General features: G+C 47.6%; 7 protein-coding genes across 7 annotated transcripts; 3 read left to right on the plus strand and 4 right to left on the minus strand.

The window, feature by feature from the left end:
- Positions 1–1088: 1088 nt before the first annotated feature.
- MGYG_07141 (hypothetical protein) lies at positions 1089–1541 on the plus strand (the record flags this gene model as incomplete). The annotated part of the gene is made up of 2 exons (XM_003171094.1): positions 1089–1144; positions 1370–1541. The coding sequence occupies 2 exons, from the start codon at positions 1089–1091 to the stop codon at positions 1539–1541; spliced, it is 228 nt and encodes a 75-aa protein (XP_003171142.1).
- A 932-nt stretch (positions 1542–2473) lies between these two features.
- Positions 2474–4058, plus strand: MGYG_07142 (hypothetical protein; the record flags this gene model as incomplete). Its single annotated transcript, XM_003171095.1, has 7 exons — positions 2474–2538; positions 2744–2783; positions 2873–2891; positions 3020–3169; positions 3335–3486; positions 3669–3784; positions 3845–4058. The coding sequence occupies 7 exons, from the start codon at positions 2474–2476 to the stop codon at positions 4056–4058; spliced, it is 756 nt and encodes a 251-aa protein (XP_003171143.1).
- Positions 4059–7764: 3706 nt separating this feature from the next.
- Positions 7765–10736, minus strand: MGYG_07143 (importin subunit beta-2; the record flags this gene model as incomplete). Its single annotated transcript, XM_003171096.1, has 3 exons — positions 7765–7866; positions 7941–10547; positions 10635–10736. The coding sequence occupies 3 exons, from the start codon at positions 10734–10736 to the stop codon at positions 7765–7767; spliced, it is 2811 nt and encodes a 936-aa protein (XP_003171144.1).
- An 843-nt stretch (positions 10737–11579) lies between these two features.
- MGYG_07144 (secretory defect recessive suppressor) lies at positions 11580–14540 on the minus strand (the record flags this gene model as incomplete). Its single annotated transcript, XM_003171097.1, has 3 exons — positions 11580–13508; positions 13570–14276; positions 14345–14540. 3 exons carry the CDS (start codon positions 14538–14540, stop codon positions 11580–11582), a joined length of 2832 nt encoding a protein of 943 aa, XP_003171145.1.
- Positions 14541–15464: 924 nt separating this feature from the next.
- On the minus strand, positions 15465–17012 carry MGYG_07145 (ichthyin; the record flags this gene model as incomplete). The annotated part of the gene is made up of 7 exons (XM_003171098.1): positions 15465–15963; positions 16030–16321; positions 16384–16544; positions 16607–16697; positions 16763–16853; positions 16910–16935; positions 17003–17012. 7 exons carry the CDS (start codon positions 17010–17012, stop codon positions 15465–15467), a joined length of 1170 nt encoding a protein of 389 aa, XP_003171146.1.
- An 822-nt stretch (positions 17013–17834) lies between these two features.
- MGYG_07146 (hypothetical protein) lies at positions 17835–18281 on the plus strand (the record flags this gene model as incomplete). The annotated part of the gene is made up of 2 exons (XM_003171099.1): positions 17835–18060; positions 18229–18281. 2 exons carry the CDS (start codon positions 17835–17837, stop codon positions 18279–18281), a joined length of 279 nt encoding a protein of 92 aa, XP_003171147.1.
- A 759-nt stretch (positions 18282–19040) lies between these two features.
- On the minus strand, positions 19041–21622 carry MGYG_07147 (hypothetical protein; the record flags this gene model as incomplete). Its single annotated transcript, XM_003171100.1, has 2 exons — positions 19041–20543; positions 20603–21622. 2 exons carry the CDS (start codon positions 21620–21622, stop codon positions 19041–19043), a joined length of 2523 nt encoding a protein of 840 aa, XP_003171148.1.
- Between the last annotated feature and the right edge of the window lie 471 nt (positions 21623–22093).

A 22093-nucleotide genomic window follows, 5' to 3' on the forward strand; every position in this document is an offset into this window, starting at 1 on the left:
GGAAGTCGGCATTTGTTATTTGGACGTCGAACTTCTTCTTCGTTTTCATGGTAAACAGCCACAGAGCACAGAATTATCAACAGGACTGAAGACGGGAGTCCTGACAGCTCCTTTCCTCCCATTGCGATGTCAATTCCTGCAGTAGTATGCCGCTTCGAAGCTGATAGAACAGGAGAAGGAAAAGGGGAAAAAAGCAACGCCGAGAGAAGAGAAGAGAAAACAAAACAAGGTGGTGGCTTGTTTGCAAGCAAGCCTGCCCATCAGATGATATCCTGTCTGCCTGAATTCAGGAGATGAAGAGCATCCCTGCTCCCTAGCCGCTTAGCTAGCGCAAAGTTTTCCAAGTTTAACGTGTTTCATGTGTGCATGAGGGAACTATTATTATCTTCTGGAGCCTGCCCGTCGCGAGACGAGACTGTGCGACTGTTACGTGCGTGGCAACCAAGGCCCGTCATCCCGTTTCTCCAACAGGCACCTGTTTCTTTGACCACGATCAGGAATAAGCGAATCGACCCATGGGATTGGATCTTGCGGAACGAGGAGGGACGCGGGACCGCGAGGGCTCCGATACAGCGAATGCTGGGTCGATGCATCCGGATGCGACCAGGAAGATGCCAACGGGTTGCCTGTCAAGAAACATGGCTCCTCCCTGCCATGCGAAAGGAAATCACAATAGGAATTCTGCTATCATCGTCGATCCACATGACAACAGTGCTTTTCACAGAAAAGGTGACAAAGAAACATTGTTGATGGTGACTGGACTGAGACTTCCAAGAGCCATGATGCCTTTCTTTTCTTTTCCATCAAGTCCCCTTGCATCGACTCCATGTCAACCTGCTGAAAAGAAAATTTAAGATTCCAGCTGTTGCTTTGTTAGCGGCCGTAGTTTTCCTGATATGGAAATTGCTATACGAGCTGTGATTGATTTGTAAACTGCAAACTTGCCCGATAGGGAAAGTTTAAGATTGAGAAAACCTGCACTGATTGGACCATTCCTTTTAGTACATCAGCCTTGTATCAACATTTCGAGGAACTTATAACACACACATGTATGAGTGTTCAATCTTATCTGGGCAAAATGCGCAAGCATGAGCAAGGGCGAAAAACGGCCCGATTCTACGACCGGAATGATTCACACCGAGCTGTGAGATTGCAAAATACTACGAAGGGCAAAAAAAAAGAAATAAAAAGAAAGAAAGAAAAAAAGCAGAGACGAAAAGCAGCAAGGGTTTCTCGGGCGTATGTCAAGCTCAACATTAGCCGCTCCTGACCAATCGATTCTGAGCGGTGCTGGCCTAACAAAACTTGTCTGCTCAGAGCGGCGGTGAAAATCGACGGATTGGGCTTCTGCTTACGACGAAATAATAAGGATGGCTGCACAACTTCAGCTTGATTGCGTAAGGGCCAATGCCGGTGACCCGGCAGGAGTCACATCATTCCGCGTTGCATTGAAATCACTGCCGAGCATGTGTATTGTTGTAGTTATGGGCACAAACAACGGCGTCTCTTCCATTCAACCATCTTCACTCACCAAAGATTGAAGGCATGACTGCTCCCATTCCTCGACTGTGGAGAGCAAGAATCCTCAAGAACGATCTTCATATACGAAGAAGAAGCTTTTTTTAGAAGGCTTCCCCCCTTTTCTATACTCCTTCATGGGAAATTCCCCTTGAGGAAGGCTTTCGTATTTCAACGATATACCCGCTTCTTTATTTGTACTACCTGCATCTGCTGCATTCTAGCCAGCGACAGTTCGTCTGGCAGCCCAAAACCCCCAGCCACGTTACCAACTTAATTTCCAGCATCGTCTTTTCCCATTTGTTCCTTTTTCAACAAGGTGGAATACCACGTTTCGATGTATGTCATTTGTGTGCGCCGATTTCTATGTGACGCACACGTGGATTTCCATCAACAAATTCCACTGATATAATCCGTACGGAATATAGGTTAGGTTCTTAGACCTCCAAGTACGAATTATCAACAGGCCATATCCTTAATATTGTACTTCCTCTTGTGCGGAACATGTGAACCCTGAAGTTGATAGCGAAAAGCGTACAGAGTACTCCGTACAAGGGTGGCTTCTCACGAGAAGCCAACCATAGGAATAATGATAGGCTGACAAACAACCTCCACGTACAAGGCGCATGTGAAGGTTTGATAGCCGACTGGGTCGGCTGAGGGGAACCAAACAGTTTTCGCCTTGTCATCTTAAACAAAACAATATTACTTACCACCCAACAAACTTTTCTTTTCTCTCTTTCATCAACACAGACCATGCAAGTGAGCCAAGTGCTAAATTGTCCAAGAAAGTCTCTGTGGGGAATCAAACCAGAGTACCAATGACAGACAAGCGGAACTATGGGCAGTGGGGATGGATGTGTACTTCCAAAAGCTGATACTTTTACGTTGCACAGAGCAAGCCACCTATCAGCCAGCCCAGGCCCTTCCGAAGGTCCTGAAATCTCCCAATACCATGGCGCTGTGGGTTAATGGTGTGGCCCTCCCGCTCGTGCGGACAGCTGGAGCTGGTTGCTGTTGGTAAGAAACTATGTTATTTATGACAGCCTGCGGCTATCCCCATACTATTTTTATCTCCACTCTTTGCAACCATCGCAGGAGTACTCCGTAGGCATGCCCAATTTCTCGACAACAGGCCGCGGATAAGGCGACTTGTAAAACGAACTGCCGCGCAAATGTAAGGCAAGGGTGATGTCTAACTATCTTTCATATCTGGATTACATAGTTTACCGTCCTTCCATGCTGCACGCTGCCGAGGAAAAAGGGTTAGCTAGCGAAGAAAAAGGAGATAGCCCTGTTCCGCCTTTCTTCACGCCAGGATTTGCTATAACTTGCTAATGCTCGAAGCAGCTAGGCTGGTGAAGGTGTGGGCCGTAAGGCAGTCACATAAGGTTGGAAGCTAAAACAACTTGAAATGACCACCTTACTTATTTCTGCAAAGGTTGGAGATTCCATGCACTTTTCCTCTTGCTGTATTTGATCTACTCCCACTAACCTCAAGCAAGAAGTCATCTCTTGTTCGTTTTACCTTCAAAACATGGTACTCATATTAGCACCGCTTATGAGTCTATCAGTCTGCCCTTCTACTTCAGAAACACTGATTGTGTTACATTCCAACCTCGCTTCTTGGGATGCAACCATCCAACGCCATGTGCGTCACAGTTTTATTTTTAACATCAGCCTCCCTCCGCAGGAGAACCTTCACCCGCATCCCGAGCCACCCTTTGTTACGGTTGGAGGGGGGGAGGCTTACCACAGATATAAAAGTCCAGAGTATAGGCTTGGCTGACCCAAGTTCCTTTTTCTTACCTTGAAGTAGAGGCGGAAACCTGCTCCCACAGCAAAAGGAGAACAAAACATACTTACGCAGATAACCGCTTGAGACTGAGACTTCTCTGGATCGAGTCTCAGTCTAAGTCTGAAGTTGGTCTCTGCGAGGGATATCGAAGCTACTCTATAGAAAGGAAGGTAAAGGTTGTGTCTTTTTTTCTCTCAAAGCAAAGTCGCAGTCGGTGTGGATTGCAGTCCGCACTAGACTTGTATGATCTCCGCGTTCTCCGGGTGTTTCGTAATGCTATATGTACCCATCCCGTCATGCACATACACAAATGCCCACACATCTCCAGGTGGGTGCAACCTCATGGCACTAGTTCACCCGGCTAAGAATAGAACGAGGACGCAAGAACATCTCCACGGCAGAAGAGCCTCCCGTCTCCACCTCGCATAGCAGCCGTGCGAAGGACAGGTTAACCATACGGAGTACTCTGTACGTACTATATAGGTCGACGATCAAGCGAAGATGCATAACTGATGTGCACCGTATCAGCCAGGGGAAAACTGTGCTACCTCAGAAGATACTCTGTCCTCTCTCAGCATACCCCGTACATCCCCATGCGCTTGAATCGCCACGTTGGACAGGACACTACATCGACAGCCACCCCTGGTTGGGCGTGACGATGGTTTTACAAATTGAGACCATCTTCAGCCAACCGTTGCAAACAGCGAACCGTCCTAATAACGCCAAGTTGGACAGAGGATAAACACGCTTCATGCATACTCTATCCAACGCCAAATGCAATTCCAATCAATGCATGCAAATTTACATTAGGAGTAGCTACAACATGGGAGAACCAAGATGCTATTCAACTCATTCCTGACGATCGGCGATCCAAATTGACTGACGGGAATCAAAAAATACAAAAAAGAAATGTCGACAAATAGTTACTTCGATGGGAACAACCACTAATGCAGGAGAGGCACGATAAAACTAGCTAATAGACCTCGGGGAGATTTGCACCGGTCTCAAGAAGAAGCCGAGCCGACAAGGCAGCGCTCTGCTTATCCGCAGCGCCATAATGTGCCCTGGCTTGCCAACTAGCAAGCACAAAACCAAAATAACGCCGCGGGTGAGCGGATGCCGCTTCAACGTTTCTTCTTCCAAGCGCTGTCCATCTAAACACTAACAGACACCACACAAACTTAGCTTGCAATGATATAAACTATATATGACAAGCGTGTATATCGGTTAAATTTTCCCAAAGGGGCCATCGCAGCACCACGCGATCGGCCGCTTGGCACGTTCCGGAACACTGGGTGGGGGACGAGCGGATCCTTGCCGGTTTTACCGAAGCCCCACCCAAACTGCGACTAAAGCAGTTTAGCGCGCGGAAATATTGCCGCGCTGACCTGGAGCAACCGCCTGTCCAATCATAACGGTGCTGACCAAGCAACGCCTATTTTTAGCGTTAAGTGGCTTATGTAAGAAACCCCTGAACCACAGTTACTCTCGCTTCCTTCATCAGTACAGCATACGTGCGTCTTGGTACATTGTTACTACAGCAGATACGTATACATCCATATATTAACCGGATGGGATATTTTAATTATAGCTTGCTCTGGTATCGAGGTTGGGGTGGAGTTATATATATAAGTGACTTCTGGTAAGTCGGCCGAGTTGAACCGTGACCTCCACTCTTGAAATCCAACTCCTTCACAGTGGCCGCTGGCTGACGGGATTTTGCAGGAAATCGAATCTGTGAGTCAGAATATATGTACGGAGTATATGTATGTACAGGGTCCGTCTATATATAAAACACAACGTTATGGTCCTCGGTACCACATGTTTTCTGCTCCATATACATATGAAGAGCTCCGTCCGCAATCTCCAATCCTCATTCCCCCAATCACCTGTTCTGGCTAGCTCAGCTTGATCCTTAACCAAGTGGGCATCCTCGTCAGCCAGATGAGGTAAATTCGCAGTGTGGCCCGTCCCTTGTGGATGGTTAACATATATTAGTGATACTTCCATCCACGGAACGGGAAACAGCTCGATCGACAACTGTTGAACTCTGAGTCTCTGCTGCTGATAGCCGTCGCGACCTCTCTTCGCACGGGTCCATCAGCCTATCCCATAAGCAGGGCGTGTCCTACAGGGCGGTGGCGAAGGACAAACAAGCTGCTCTCAGCATAACTGTACTTACATTGTGGCCAATAAAATGTTTGGACTGGAATTATGATTATCCCCACTTGTATCAGATGAGAAAGCATGAGCCTTCATTTCTCCCTCTCAGTACCCAGCCTTCCAGATTTGGCTTGCCTTGCGCAGGACATGCTCGCAATAGTTACTTTGTTTTACTGAACAACTAGCATGGGTTGGCTAATGTTTCGAAAACGGCTTCCACGTACCTCTTGGACCAGACATGAACTTGATTTCCTGAAGAGCTTTCAGGCGACTTCATGTCCGCGACCGCGTTCACGCTAAATCGTTTGTGCTTTTCATAGGCTAGCCAAGGAGTTCTTCCCGAAAAAAAGGCCATGAACCATAACTAACTCCATTCTACATATGTATGCGAATCCATGCGCAGGTGGACAGTATACTTCATCCGAACTTCTCCCGCCTTCCCATTTTCCTTCCTATCTCAGTTCAAACGCCAAGTTCTGATTAACTGCTTTCCTTCAGGATTGGGTTGCTTTGATAACACTCACTTTTCAAGTCGCCTCCTTTCATTCTCAAGATATGCCAGTTCAAGTCAATATAACACGGGTGGCGGAGTGGTGGCGTGGCTTGCTGACTCCCTTGGCTAGCATTTTTATTTCAGAATATACACATATCTCTTCTAAGGCGTTTTAATGAGCCATCGCGTCCTCTCCGCCGCATGACAAAACATCCACGGTAGGAGTGCTCCGTATGGTTACAATCAATCATTAGTTACTTGGCGATTCGATTCTCGAAGAGGAAATTGGTAAGCCCTCTACCGAATTACCCGGGGCTGAGCACTCCCCTCGATCAACCCCACGAATGCTACCAACCAAGCGAGATCGCAAACATGTTGGTCCAATCCATTTTATAGGCTTGTTCAGAATAATGTGCAAAAAAGGCAAGTGAGACGTGTGTCAAACAGGCAGAGACAGCCCTGGCCGCATTTGTCGTTTACAAGCTTTTTACATCGACTGAGATCGGCCATGTATTCATCCGCACAGCGCATTTAACGACGATATCAGGAAGTTTCACCTATCCTGGTGCTTCGTCAGCGTGTTAGTTATAGATGTATTCGTGGAATGCAGGACGCCCTTTCTCGCCGTGACTCGCGGCCTTCTGCAGGCCTCAAAGACCAGCGTTAACTGCCTCGGTTTTTTTAACCCTCTATCTGACCTCAAGGCGCAATTTCAATATCAGCTACCTCGAATGCTACGCTCAGATGCAGCATAGATCAAAATCTATGCTTGTGAAGCCAATTATAAAAATACCCCGAGTATTTTAAAAGATGAGCCGGAAGAGGTTCACATCCAATCACACATGCCCATCCCGCGAGCCCTTGTCCAAGAGCAATTCCTGTTTACGGTGAAGTGCAGGTTCCTTGGAGGTGATAGACATGAAATCTCAACCGACAGGGCTCTTTCAATGGCTGCCCTGGACAGGAGGGACATTATGGGGCATGCATGTGTACGTGAGAAACAACATATCGGAGATTTCTTGTCAAGAACGGTATAATCAGTGCATTTCGGGCACATGGAGAATACATGGCCTGCGTAACTAGCCAGTAAACGGTGTTGTAAATGGCCGATCACTGATGGTACGATGAGACTGGGGGGTTTGATGCATTAAACGTCACAATAGGCTCAGGAAATACGGAGTATAGGTATATTCCTCGAGTGAAGAGAACTTGTGATGAAAACCGTTTAATGGTATAGATAAAGATAGTCTATGCATATATTCTCTCCATAAGCAAATAAGTATTGGGTTGAAACGGAGCCTCGGACACTTGACAGTTTACGAAGTCAGGCTGCTAAAATAAATATTCCGAATAAATTGAAAGAATGAAGGAGGGAAAACAAGTACTGTATAGCTTTATCAGTAATTGCTAGCATGGACCGGGAGCGTCAGAGTAATTGTCTCGCTGGGTTCATTTTTAATTTTATCTTATTTTGAAAAAGGGCAGATAATTACTATCCTTTCCTATCATCTTCTGTTGACGCCCTGGCAAAATGAAAGAAAGGGTTTATGTACCGACGGTTCAGATACTACATTTTTAAGGACAAAAGGATATCAATGGAGAGGGGCTAAGAGAGTCATAAAGATGGTTGGTGGGGTAAGGAGTAGATGAAAGGATGATAGGGAATAAGGTCGTGAAACAGTTTTGGGAGTATAAGCGGGAAACAAATATATAACCTATAATATGACTTGGCCGTAATGGTATGCAAGAGATGAATGGTAGTGAAATAGAGCGGACGACCGTATAGCCCGAATTATATTTGGTAGGCTGTCTGAAGCCTCCAGGCCACATTTGGATCCAGGGTTCCTAGGAAGCCTGCAAAGTCGGGGATCAGCTCCTTGTAGCCCTGAAGAACCTACAAGAGATGGGTTAGTTCAATCATCCTAGACTAAAGATAAAATGTTTCTTAACATAGGGGCATTTACGTACTTGTCTGGTGGACTGATCTAAATCGTCAAATTCGGGGGCGTGGAAAGGTTTGTCCGTCATTGATGCAACGGCGCTGAAATAATCGGGTAGACAAGATTCCAGTGCCTGGGGGTTTTGCTTAAGGACTTGGTTAAATCCTGCGAAGGCACCCACCTTCTCTCTTGAAAACTCTACGTTTGCCATGATTAATAGGAAAGAGTGTGCAAACTGCGCTAGGCGAGGAGCTAATTGCTCAGCACATCCTATTCCTAGACGTCCCAACGCAATAGCAGCATTCTCGGTGACAGAATCACGAATCTCTTCGTTGATCATAATGGCGTATAGTAGGGTATAGAGGTTCTCTGCGTAAGGGGCCATGCTGGATTTTGCATTTATGGATATCTCCCCACACGCCCAGCAGGCATGTTTACCACCACTTAACCCAGTTGATGAGTCCTCATCAGCCAATTGGTCCAGGTCAAGCTGCTTTAGAAGTACAGGCATTATTGTAGGCAAGTATGGCTGTAGCTGTTCAAAGAGGACCATTGCACAGTCACCAAGGACTGCATACGCTGACATACCTACGTCATAGTATGGATCTTGAAGGCAGTAGGCAAGAAGTTGGAAGAAGGATGGCTGAGTGCTTGCTACAAGTTCCTCGCTTTTTTGGCGGTCGATAGCTTGAATAATAGCGGAGAGCAAATCCAAGCAGGTGATGAAGTAGTCCTTGTTGGGCTCTTCAACCGTCTGGCCGTTAGCTAACGCGTTGCACTCCATAATGGTGTTATATATCAACTTGGTGCATCTGCTGAATATCGGTGGTGCAAAGGGTGTAAACGCATGTCCGTAAGCGTTAGCTATGTACCCGAGGCATTCCAGGAGTGGAAATATCTCTCGAGATTCATCCGCGGCTTTGTTCCATCTTCCGATGAGGCAGGGCATAAGGATAGACACTAGTGCAGGCTTTGCTAGTTCGGACATTGTACACTCAGCAAGAGTCTGTACACAGTCGTAGAGGACATCTAGGTTTCGGTCCTTGTACTTGTCAAAACAGAGCACGAACTGGCGAAGAATGGGTTCGCAGTAAGGAATGATATGGGGCCCAGACTTTTCTTCCAAGCTCCTAAAGCCTGATGCAGCAGCCTCTTGAACCTTTTTGTTATTATCCAACATACGGTGAAGCATTCCCTCCATCATTGGCTCAAAGAAACGAGCCTTTTCAGCGGGTTCGAGGTGTGCAGCCCAGCCTGAATATCTACCCAAACACCAACAAGTGATCATTCTCACGATTGGTTCTGGATCCGTTAGGAGTGATATTAGGTATGGAACGAGCTCCGGTAGGTGTGGTTGGACGGTTAGCATACACCCATCAGCAATGGCGCCGAGCGCCAGTACTGAAGCTTCGCGATGGGCCCAGCTAATGTTCTTCAAGTGCTCTCGAAGATATGGGAGAACAATCTCAAACACGGGTTGATGATATACAGTTGCGAAAATATCCAGAGCTGTGGCAGAGCTCTTTCTTATTGTCCACTCTTCTTCAGGATCGTCCTCGATCTCTCCATCGCTCAGATCGTCGTCATCAGAATCCTCAGATTCAGGTGCCGCTTTCTTTTCACCATTAGAAGTATCCTCGCTCTCCTTTCCACCAGTCAACCGGTCAGATTTTGCTTTTGCAAATTGAGGTTTTAGATCTTCAGGTCTGTCCTGTTCGTCTGCGTCGTCTGCCTTCCCTGCAATCATAGCGGCCTCTTCTTCGTCATAAACCATATTCTGCAGCAGGACGGGGATAATCTTTGGTAGGTATGGTGTCAAAGCTGACCTCAGCTGTTTCTCTTCTCCAGCAACTATCCAAAATTCGGAAGCATCTAACACCAGTTCTGGGTCTTCCTGGCTATGTTCCTGCATCAGTACATAGTTGACAAGCCCATCAATGTAAGGAATTAATTTCTCAGGGGCAACCTCTGCTAATTGGTTAAAGGCTTGACAGACAGCCCTCCGAACGTCGGTATTAGGATCTTCTGCCACCTTGAATAAGCACTGAAGGAAAGTATCCAGAGATTGCATGAGTGCGGGTGATTTGTGAGCGATGAACATGTGAGCTGTTGATAAAGCCATGGTCCTGACCTTTGGTACAGAGCTCGCAGTAAACTCCATTATTTTAGGCAGAATGGCATGAATGGGTTGTTGCCCTTGGATCTCTTTTTGTAGCAGTCGATGGTTGTCTTCGCATATTCTTTGCAGTGCAGTCATTGCGGCCTCTTGAGTACGGCTTGGAACTGAAGCTGAGGCATTCCCTACCAACGAGACTAATTCCTCAAGCAGCGTTGGCCATCCTAACATTCCCCCCTGTTTGATCATCTCTGCCATGATTGTACCGGCGGAGTTTGCAACAGGGGCAGACTCGTCTCCTAGGGCTACCAAGCTTGCTGCTTGTAAGTATGCTAAAGCATCCGGAGGTATCGACTGGTAGGCCACTTTTATCTTTGTCTTCAGGTTCATAGCAGCGGCTACTCGGACGACATTGTATCCCTTGATATCAAAGCCAACGGCAGCGGGGGGCTGAGGAGTTCGTAGTAGGAATGATAGGTAGTTGACAAAGTCGGGAGAAGATGTAGCTTGTGTGAGCATCTATATTGCCATGGACGTTAAAAAAATGCCATTCTCATCTCAGAAACATAAATAATCAATGACAATATAAAGCTAAATATATCTCACCTGCTCTGCGTTTTTGCGCACTGCTTGATCTCGCGCATTCAAGGTGTCGTTGAGATACCCCGCCAGCTGCGCCAGCGTGCTTTCCTCCGCTTGCCACGCCATCGTGAATTAGTTATACTGGATATTCGCGCAGAATACGGAAGCCTTCGAGGCGAAACGGAGCCAAATAATAGAGAGATAGGGCCTGGGAGAGTAACTGGTAGTGGTATTCAAAGAAAGCAGCTAACCCCCGCTGATGGATGGGTGAAAGGCAACGTCGAGAACGCCGGCGAGAAGGAAAAGAGAGACCAGCACCAGCCGAGAATATATCTTTTTGTTCTCAATCTCTCGAAGATAGCGGGCAGCGGGAACCAACAGGTCTGTCAAAGAAGACAGTTAGTTTCAGGTACCAAGGTATACGAGCAATAAAAAGCGTTGTTGCGGCCAGAGGAACCACACAGCGCGCCAAGACCTCACCTGGGATCCCTAGTTAGCCTTTGCTGATAGGCTGTGCCGGCGTCTTCAAGCAAGCTTCTTGATTTATATCTTCTCTTCCTCTGTTTTCCTTCTTCCTCTCTTGTTCTTCTCTGGTGTTTTTATTCTGTGTCTTTTATTTTTATTTTTATTTTTATTATTTTTTATTTCATTTTTTTTTCTTTGGGGCAGAAAAAAATTATGACGAAAAAGGAAAGGCGGGGGAAGGCGGCAGAAAAGTCCCCGCCTCCCGAAATGGGAAAAGCCAAAAAGTGTTATTATTTTGATATTTGATATTTGATATTTTGATAGACATAAGGGGCTATCCGATGTATCTTGATATTCAAGGTCAAAGATTATAGATGCAATTAATGTGATTATGTATATATCAGAAGGCTGAGGCCGACGTGCGGGGCTGCAAGTAGGTGAGGGTAGAAGAAGGCATGGGACGCAAGTGAACGGATTCTGAACGCAAATTCAAATCAGTATCTATCAGGCCCAGACGAGCTTCTTTATATCGAAAAACAGATGTTCAAAGTATCCAGTCTGTCTCCGGGCATTCTCCAATGAGATGATCTGAGTCTGCTCGACGATGGACGGTCGCTCGGCATGAATGGATGAAGACTGGGTGGCTCGGTTCACCATGCGTTCAATCTCCTCGCAGATGGCGCGCACGGCGTCAACCTCGCTGACTTCCGGGGTTTTTGGGGTCCTAGCTACTGCAGAAGAGGTGTTTGGTAATTTGAAGGCGAGGAAGTGGGTAGAAGACCTGTCTGAGCCTTTGAAGAGAGTGGATAGGTCCCAGTCTATGATATCCTGGTTTTCTGTGGCGGATTCTGGCTTCTCAGCAAAAAGGCTATGTAGGGAGGTTGTGTTGACTCGTAACGAGTTGCTGGTGCTTGGACGGTAGGCAATTGCCAGGCCTGTGTTCCTCTTTTCGTCCCTCTGGGCGTCGGTCAATGTGGAGCTGATGTACGTTCCATACTTGATGCCCGTGATTGAAGTCAGGTCGATGCGTTCAAAGGAAGTGACCTTCTCCGTGTTGCAGTCAAACCGGCAGGAATATACGGCTACGTTGGTAAGCAGGAGAACGGTCTGTTCAAATGGTAGGGTCCTCAGGGTATTTGGCTGACGAGGGCTCAGCATCGTCCAGCCTCCGATGAACTCTTCGTTCTCCTCGCTGATGACGATCTGGCAGCTGGTCTCAATCGCACTTTGACGAGCTTTCTCCATGGATATCCCAGGGTCTGCACTCTGCAGATTTGTCTCAAATTCATCAAAGACCCGAGTGGTGACGTTTCCAAGCAGATAGTCTATACAAGCCTGGGAGAAGTAATCTGTAAAAATGTTGGTATAGTACCGGGTCAGGGTCAGGCCTAGGTCATTCAAGGCACCACGGTAATCACGCTTCCGGGTCCTGGTATAATCTCCCTTTAGTGCAGCAGTAGACGAGTATTGCTTTGAGATTGCGTCCCCATTATCTGCCCAGAGGATGTTAAACCACTGGGTGGCAGCACTTCCCTGGAGGTCAATATAATGGCCTTCTTCCTTGAGTTGCTTTTCTAGGGCCCATTGACCGAATGCACACTGCGAGACACCGGTGCGGTCTAAGCAGTCCATGCAGTTAGTTCTTATGACACCGGACTGGTTACGAACAACTGCATTGTTCAGGACGACAGTGTCACCGAAATCTTTCAGAGTCTCCGACATCCTGTCCACAAGACGGCTAACATTTTCAAACTTCATTCCACGGCATTCGGCATGAAAATCAAACCACTGGTAGGGGACTTTCTTATCCTCGGATGTTTCGGCCTTGTTAAAATTTTCCAAATAACGTCCATATGTCTCTGCAATGTTCACCTCCACGCCATGCTTATCTACCAAACAGACAGCATGGACCTTGCCATATCTTCTCTGGACATCGTGGAAGTGCTTCGTGAAGGATGCAAGATTGGTCTGCGCGGAGTGATGCATGATTGGGACTGGCTTGAAATAATAGGGAGACTGGGAGAAGTAGAGAGGTATCGATCCTCGTAGCTGAACCAGCGAGTATACCTTCTCTGCTGGATTCCACGAAGGACTTGACAGTATCTGTTCTGTCTCAACTGAGTTTGCAGAGTTGCCATCATCGTCGACACCGCGGCGAAGATAGCGAACTCCCGAACGTAACACAGAGCGACGTGATATCAAGGTGAGAAGAAAATTTCGACTACCATCGGCTGAGCCATCTTCACTCTCCTTTTTGGCGCTGATGTTGCCTTCCTCCGCGGTATTAGATTGACCATCAGCTTCGGTACTCGATGGTGCAGCTCTTTCAGCAACAAATTCCTGTTGTCCGATAAAACCCTGCATTATCGGAAGGGTAAAGGTGTGACGCCCACTATCCATAAAAGGCTTCATCAAGTGTCTATTCCAAAAGTACTGTTGAAACGCAGGCTTGTTAGCCTGCATACTCTTGCCGCAAAGGGGAGAAATATATTACCAATGGGTTGGTCTGCTGACATAGAGGAACATGCGTTGAAGCTGGATCTACTGGACCAAACCGTCTGGTAATGTCATAGTCATAAGAAAAGTAGAAGCTCCGGGATCCAAACATCATTTTGGTGTATTTTAGCAGCTTGGGCATTAAATCATAGGTTCTGGCGTCTGTCACAGCCATGTTCTCGCTGGCGCCCTTAGGCTCTAGACCATCAGAAGCATCAGCTCCAAGATTCTTCAGCTCCATGGACTCCGCGTGAGTAGAACCATCACTGGACGATATGAGGGACCGTCTCCTGGAATCAGACAGTCCAATGCTGCCCCAACCTTTCCTGGCAAACCACTCTGCTGTAAATCTGCCATATCGCCCTCGTTTCTTGATAACATCTTCAGCAATACTGATTTCGTTGCTAGGCTCGTCGACTGGAGGGTACAGGTCACCCTCCGGGGATATAGCATCAAAGTTGGTGTGTTCATCAGAGAGGAAGTCCTCAGAATTATCCGACTCGCTATCTGATAGCTCGTAGGCATCCGGACTATCCTCCAATGCTCGTTGTGCCTGTCTGATTGCCTTGGAGGCCTCAGCCTGGCCAGATAAAGGGATAATGGATACCCCGGTGATCACGAAAATCGGTTTCCCTAGAATATGCGCAACCTGCTGGCGCTGGGTGATTGATATCAGGAACGAGTATGATGCTACGGAAAGCAGTCCTATAGAAACCAACTACTTAGTTAACTAGCGCGCAAGCAACCCCCCAAGGTGACAAAGGCCAACGAACCGATCAAGCCATGCGATTCCAGACATGCGTCGTTCTTGTACTGGTAGTTTGAGACCCTCGCCGGCGAGTGGACGTGGTGTGTCTTGTAGTCGACTTGTACTAGATTCGCTGATGAGCGGGTGTTGTTATGGTACGGCTGGAGGATCAAGCCGTCCACGGCCGCAATGATGAGCAGCTTTCTCGCCAGGCCAGGCATCTTGTCTGTCGGTACTGGCGTGCGCTCGCAAAAAACCGCAGAGGCATCGCCAGATGAACAGCGTCCATCCTGAACGAGGGGAAGAAGAAGGAGAAGGAGAAGCGGATCCTCGATGGGTAAAAAAACTGGCGACGTTAGAAGAAAGCTCATCGAATCGCCGGCGCATCCAGTCACCTGACCCTGTCGTTATCAGATGTAGATATAGACGAAGGAAATAGGGGTACGAGGACACATTCAGGACAGCAATCAATACAAACAGACAGTATAACCAGGAGGGCGATGTAAGCTGATAGTAATGAACCAAAAGAGAGACAGACAGAGAAAAGAATGTATAGTGACAGATAAGACAGACCGAATAGATTGATTCCCCTTCAGCATACACATCCTACTCCGAAACGCCAGGTCTACATGCAACAAGAAGAGAGTAGAAGAAATAGATCTGGCCAAGGGGCCCCGAAAAGGAAGAAAAGAAGATGAAGCCCCAGAGAATGGCCTTCGTGTATATGAACACCTCCCAAGAATACCGATTCCCAATAATACATGGACAGGCGTAAAGTCTTTACTTATCCGCGGGTAAAAAAAAACCAAATCAAGGCCATCCAAAAAGCCAAAAAAAATATAAAGCAGAGAGGAGGTAGAGGGAAACAGTAAAAGGGTAAAAAAGACAAGGGAAAGGGTCATTACTATCTCCCGTCTTGCTGGTTGCTTTCGTGATCGATTTCATGTTTGTTCTTTTTTTTTTTTGGTAATTATTATAGCCTTCAATCGTTGGAAGAGGATGGCGCTAGGAGTTGGTCATCTGAAATGCATCGATCCAGTGCTGGGGAGGTATGTAAATAAAAGAGATATATCAAGAATCCAGGGACGGAGGCAAGAAAAAAGAAAAAAGGTAACAAAAGGAAGGACAGAAGCGGTGTCCTCTTTTCAAGGCTTTGTGCCATTCCCGTTGGGAATAGGGTCATCTGGACGACGCTCTGTAGTGCCATTTGTCTGACGCAGGCTATGGCTTTCACTGTCATCGTCAGGCTCTTCCGTTAGATCCTCTAGACCAAAGGCTGCACCGCTCTCGAGATCGTAGGACCGCATGAGCCCTTCCCTGTCACTTGGTCCGTTGAAATATGCAATACTGGAAGAACTCCGGCGGTGCGGGTCGATGCTTCTTCGTGCCTGCAGCGATCGACGGGTCTGTATACCTGCAATCCCGTCAGTTGGGACAGCGTCCTCATCATCTGGTCGGCCCGTAGCACGGCCATCGGGATCCGTCCGGGATAGGTTGAGAAGATAGACGCCAGAGAAGATAACGAGGAACCCGCAGAGGAGAGATATCGTTGCGACTTTGTCTGTCGTGTTGAATCCGCGGAAGAGGACAAAAGAGGCGCATAGAGTGGCGGTGGTAAAGGTAACATAGTACAGGGGATTTACACTGTCACATTCACAAGTCAGCAAGGAAACTCAAACATTGGATAGTTTAGATGGAGGAAGGACAAACATGGAAGTAGAGAATTGGCTCAGGGCCTTGTTGAAGTAGTTCATCTGCGTCAATATACAGCAGACAACCACGATGGCAAAAACGTAGGTCGATGGATGTGTGAACTGGTTATGTCCGTCCAGGGTGAGTTTCACGGCAATTCCGAATGCTTTGACCGACATGACCGAGACCGAACCAACAGTGGAACAGATGGAGATGTAAACAAGAGGGTTTTTCTTGCCATACTTCGGCGAAACTCGATATATCATCACAGTGGAAAAAATGGCAACAAAAGTACAGTAAAGAAGGAATCCTATAATTGACCAGTGTTAGTATTGTGCAAAGCTAGCAGCGTTAGTCAATAGTGGAAAATACCTGGCTGAAGCGCATAATGTAAGATCTCATCTATAGTTCCGATTTCTTGGTCTGGAGGCGCATGAAGGACAATGATAACCGAGCCGAGCAGTGAAAGGGCACATCCAAGTTTTCCCAGGACTCCAAGCCGCTCATTAAGGAAGTATGCTCCCAGAACAGCTCTAGATTGAATGTCAGCTGATGGATAAGTATATAATAGGGGGCCAATGCCGGTATAACTGACCCTATTAAAACACTTAGCGCGCCGAGAGGAGTCACTAAGATCGCAGGGGCAAAGGCATATGCGGCGAAATTCGCAACCTCGCCGAGGACCACTGTAAGGCTCCCGAGTCAGTACACACTCTGCTGCATCAATAGGAGCATAAGCAGGAGGACAAACATGTAACTATTCCTCCCCACCACATGGGGCTCTTCAGATAAGAGAATCCATCTCCTTCGAAGCCATGTCGTTCCGACGCTTGTATTAAACCCTGGACGCTACGATAAGCATGGAGAACAAACAAAAAGAGGCAGCCTTGATACCGACCTTTTTAGTAATAACAAAACTTGTGCCTATTCAAAGAATATCGTTAGAACAAGATCCAAAAGTGAAAAAGGGAGCTCTTCGGCTGGCACTCACCAATGGCCATTGTTGACACGATGGCGAGACATAGCCCGATATACCTAACCCCAACAATTAACACCATAATTCTCCCAGCTCCAAAACGTCTGCATCTGTCTCTGAGTGTTCACCATACTTGTCTGAAACCATGTTGCCGGTATATCAACTCCTATCCAGCGGTCTTTGCCCTCTTCTTGTAAAAGTGCTGCGCAATAGTTAAGTCGTCGTTCAACCGCACCGTCAGGACGGAGAGGCGCAAACCACTCCGTTAATATTAATATTATTCCTCCTCTAGGTCGAAAATCGGACCAGCAACTTTCGGGCGCAGGTACAAGAGGAGGCGTTTTGCGTTTATCCCGTGGCGAGTCGACCGGGAAAGGAAGAGTAAAACGAGCGACGCAAGGTAAGAAAAGAAAAACAGGTAGGCTAGGGTGAAGCGAGGAAGAGCAAGTGAATAGATGAGCAGACAAGACGCAGAGAGACGGCCAGACAGCTCTGTAGCAGGTCAAATTCGATCTTGGTGCAGCGAGATCGTAAGTCGTGGTCCGTGGAGACCGAGGTGGAGGATGGCCATAGAAAGGCGGCAGAGGACGAGCAGAGAGCGACAAAGGACGGCGCCAGACGAGAAGACGCAGCGAAGATCTCGACTGTTCGGCCTGCTCGAGAGGACTCCGGGTTCCTTTTCAGGTGCAAAAGGGCGAAGAGTTGCAGTTGGTGTTGATTTCAGGCCAGCTTTTTCTCTCGGTGATTTTCTTTTTTTGGTTGTTTCATGACAGCAGGTGAGGCGCTTAGCTAAGCAGGCCTGCTTTGCGCGTACAAGCCCTGGGTGATCGTCAGGCACAGAGTATGAATGAGGAGGCGGAGTAGGAAGAAGAAGAAGAAGAAAGTAGATGCTCAATGGACAGGGAGTGGGGGAGGAGGCTCGGTACGAGGCAGGAGGGCCCTGCTGAGCATCGATGCCAGGTGGTGTGCGGAAGTAATGATGCTGGAGGCTCAACCTTGGAGATATCGGGGGGATGTTTCAGGGGTAAGGAGATCGGAGATGAGACACGCACCAGGATGGTCGGGGGCGGGCAGTAAGTAATTAATATACGGAGTATATCTATATGCTTAAGAGTGCGAGATATACGGCAAGGGGGCCGGATGAATCCACCGGACAATAGCAGCTCGTATGGGCGCGAGGGAGGTGGAATAAAAATTGACGATTAAAATTATAGTAAACCGGACAGCTAACTATCATACAGACGCCAGTAGAAAGAAGGCAAAGGGGGAACAGGGAGGAGGGTGGAGAACATGAGGAAGGCAGGAGGATCTAGTTCAAGATGATAGACAGAGGAAGAAAAGAAGAAAAGAAGAAAAGCTTCCAAACAGTTAAAGGTATGATAAACTCCCTTTTACCATCCGTGCAGAACGCCATTTTCAAGCCACAGGTAAGGTCAGTGCGAGGATATAAAAAGACAAGGCATAGGGCTGAGAGAGGGAAAGAGAGAGAGAGAGGGAGAATAAAGATGTGGAACAAAAGAAGAGGATTGTGATTGGGTGTGGATGAAATCAACAGTTACCAGGTCAGTAAGCCAGGAGATAAATGGATATACCAAGGACCATGCCGGCATCAACAAGAAGAACTACCCCCTAACAAGGGGTATAAATGTCAAGACTAGGCGGTATCGAACTGTCCAGTTCAGGTACCCTGTATGGGTCAACATCCAGCATTATGGTGGTAGCGTCAAATGGTGGCAGGTGATGTTCGGTCTGGGAAGGTAGTACCCATACATCCAGTTACTCGTATGGTACCGAGGAATGGCTGCGTGTAAAAAAAGGGCAAGCTATGGTTAGTATCTAGGAAAGTTACGTACCTCTTTAGCTGTCGATACCCGAATGAAAGTAAAATGACGGTATGTGCGGTATGCTGATCCTGTGTGCGTTAGTACCGCCATTCTTGGCAGATATGTGATCGTACAAGGTTAGTAGGGCAGTCTACATCTCTGGATCCGGATGTTGATATGACGAGGCTTAAAAGGGCGACCTCGACCAGGCAAAATGGAGAACCGCCATCTTATTCGGCGCGAGGTTTCTTTATCACTGGTACTTGATTTGATATGCTGATCGACTCATCATCCGCACGAGGCCTCTTGCCAGCCTTCGGACTCTGTTCCCGGAAATTCGTGCCGTTCAGGGCCGTTCCGTTGGTTTCAGGCTCTGGCTCCAGCGCTGGCTCTGGCACTTCTTGATTCTCTGCCGCATCGTGGGCTCCTAAATATTCTCCATCCAGTACCTCTGTCTGGTAGGGTTCTTCTTCTAGGTCAACCAGATCTTGGTCTTCGGGAGCGTCGTAGTGCCCGTCTGCTTCCAACTCTGCCGAGCCAGCATAGACGACATCTTCAACGTCCTCCTCTAGCTCTTTAGACTCCACATGAGGCTCTGATAGAGTCTCCCCGGTTGCAGAGTCTATAACCTCTATTGTGTTAAAATCCTGGGCTTGGTCTTCCTCTGCAGGGACGGCAGAAGTGTGTTGACCATCACCGGTCTGGTCCGCAGGTAGAATGATTTCTACCTGGTTCTCATCATGTATTTCAGTCAGATCGGCAGTTACGTCTGACCGACCTATATCCTGATCATCGAAAGACTCATGGGGTAACTCTGATTGAGCAGCAGTGGGGCTCTTGAATATATCTTCGTCAACCTCAAGTGGGTTGTAGCTTGGTTCTGGCGTGCTAGGTTCGGCAGCCTGTTCATGGGAAGGATAACTAGAGTCATCTTCCACATGGCCATCATCGACGTGTGACTCTTTATCAAACGCTTCCAGGTCGATTTCAATAAAATCTTCACGGGCATCTGCGACAATTTCATGGGTGGGCTCAGTGTTAGTATCTCTAGAGGGATCAGGTACTGAAGATTCGCCATCTTCGTTGTCGGGAACTGGGGATTGAGCGTTTTCTTCTTCTTCTTGCACGCCTCCATGACTTGGTTCTTCGACTCGTTCGGCAGCTATATTTTCCTCCGTTATCTCCTGTTCGGCGCCTTCATTGGGAGAAAAGCGTTTGTGGGTAGCCTCTTCCAACTCTAGCTGATTGGCCTCGATGTCGGGGGCCTCAGCTGTAACTTCAGCAGGGACAGGTTGCACTTCTTGTGCTTCCTGTTCTTCTGTTTCATTTGCATTAATTTCAATACCTTCATTTGCGTAAGCCTCCTCCTCATTTCCCTCTTCATGTTGCATTTCTGGATGGTTCTGGGGAGTTGTTGGTTTTTCTACAGAAAATTCGGGTTCTTCCACCTTTTCTCTGCTTTCTGTGTTTTCTGGTTCTTCTTCTTCTTGTTGATTGCCTGTGGCTCCATGCTCTTCAAACACTATTTGGTCCTCGTACTCATCCCATTTACTAACATGTGCTAGACCTTTGCCAGACTGAGCTGCCTCCGAAAGATTGGTAAAGTTCTGGGTAAAGGATGGTTGCGTGGCAAGAGTTATGTAAAGAGGACCAGGGTTGGTGTCTCCATCATTACGGCAAAGGTCAAGATACACTTGAACTACCTGTGATAATGAAATAGGGGAACGGGTGGCCTAAAAAAAGAGTATAAGTAACTTATCACATACGCATTGGTCTTAACAGTGTTTCTTACCTCTGTTAGATGAATCCCAAGACACTCTATGTCCATGTACAGCTCCTCTTCCGTTCCCATATGATCCCCCAAGACTACTCGACAGGCGTTAAGCAAATCTCCGATGGGCTCGTGTGCCAAAGCTTCGTCCTCGAGAAAGTATGTTTCAGATAGATCATCTTCTTTGGGAGGAAATAAAGAAATTTCACTGTCTTGATACAAGACTTGAACGTTGTGCATCATAGAAATTCCGCTTTCATGGGCGCCAATTTCATTCTTGCCGAGGACAGCGGCTTCCTCGTCTACCTGGTCTGTGGTGTTTTCATCAACATTCCCTGGAGCTATGCCTTCAGCCTGGGATTTTACCTCGTGGATTTGTTCTTCATGCTCGAGATCCTCTGAATTTTGCAGCTGTTCATCGGAGGCAATGTTAAGGTGCTCCGGTTCGCCATCACCCAGTTTAACCTCGGTATTCTGTTCTTGCTCCCCAATAGGAGGCATATGAGCCTCTTCGCGCTCTTCCTTGGGCTCTAATGGTGTGTTCTCTTCGGGCAAATCTGACCGACCATTTGGTTCAACCCGCTCTGCGGGCTCATTTTCAAGGCCATGATAACCCTCCTCTGCCATTTCAGCCGAAGGTGCACTATTTGCAGGTGCATCAGGTTCCATTACACCTGTGCCCGGGATCGGAGCATCGATATCCTCCTCATAATCATCCTCCATCTCGTAGGACTGATGGTCGATATCTAGTGCATCGTTGATGAACTGATAATCTTCTTCGGCACGTTTGTGAATACCTTCGATATGATGGGCCCCGTGACCATCGTCTATCATATCTGCATCTCTTACGGATTCATGTGTCCCTCTCGTGGCCTCCGGATGATCTGAGCCGGCCATAGAGGCATCATCAACGATCACGTCAACGTCGTGGTTCGGCGCGGCCACCTCATCTAGATCTATCTCGATATCATCTTGGGGATCAAAGTATCTGGCCGTATCAGGAGCCAGCTCCATGCTTTCGTCAAGTATAATCGCCTCCATCGCGAGGAGTTGTAAACCGACCGCGTTGTCTCTGTCTCATAAAACCGTTCAAACTGCGGCCTTTTGCAGCATCGCGAGGGGCCTGAAAACGCAGGTATCCAGAAATGTCGTATCTTTTTATTCTCAATAACGAGTTGTGAAGTACGAGTAAGAGCTAAATCATTCCCGTTTGTCGTGTTTGTTGGAGCATATCAAGTTGACGTCGACTTTTGATGTTTTGAAATTGGAAGCTGAAAGAAATAAATTTCCCCTTTCGCCACAGTAAGCGACGTCGTGCACGGGCCACCTCACCCTTCTCTAAAGGACAAGTTTGAGCATCACAGGAAGACGAGGACGAAGACGAAGACAACAACCACAACGACGACGACCAACATCCACAGAGAGGGAGTTCGTGAAGTCGGCGGCGAATTTTTTACAGACGATAAGTTGGTCTTCAAAGGCAATTACACTTGGGTGTGACCGGCAGACGCA

This window comes from Nannizzia gypsea, genomic scaffold (assembly GCF_000150975.2).
Source record: "Nannizzia gypsea CBS 118893 supercont1.6 genomic scaffold, whole genome shotgun sequence".
Lineage (NCBI taxonomy): Eukaryota > Fungi > Ascomycota > Eurotiomycetes > Onygenales > Arthrodermataceae > Nannizzia > Nannizzia gypsea.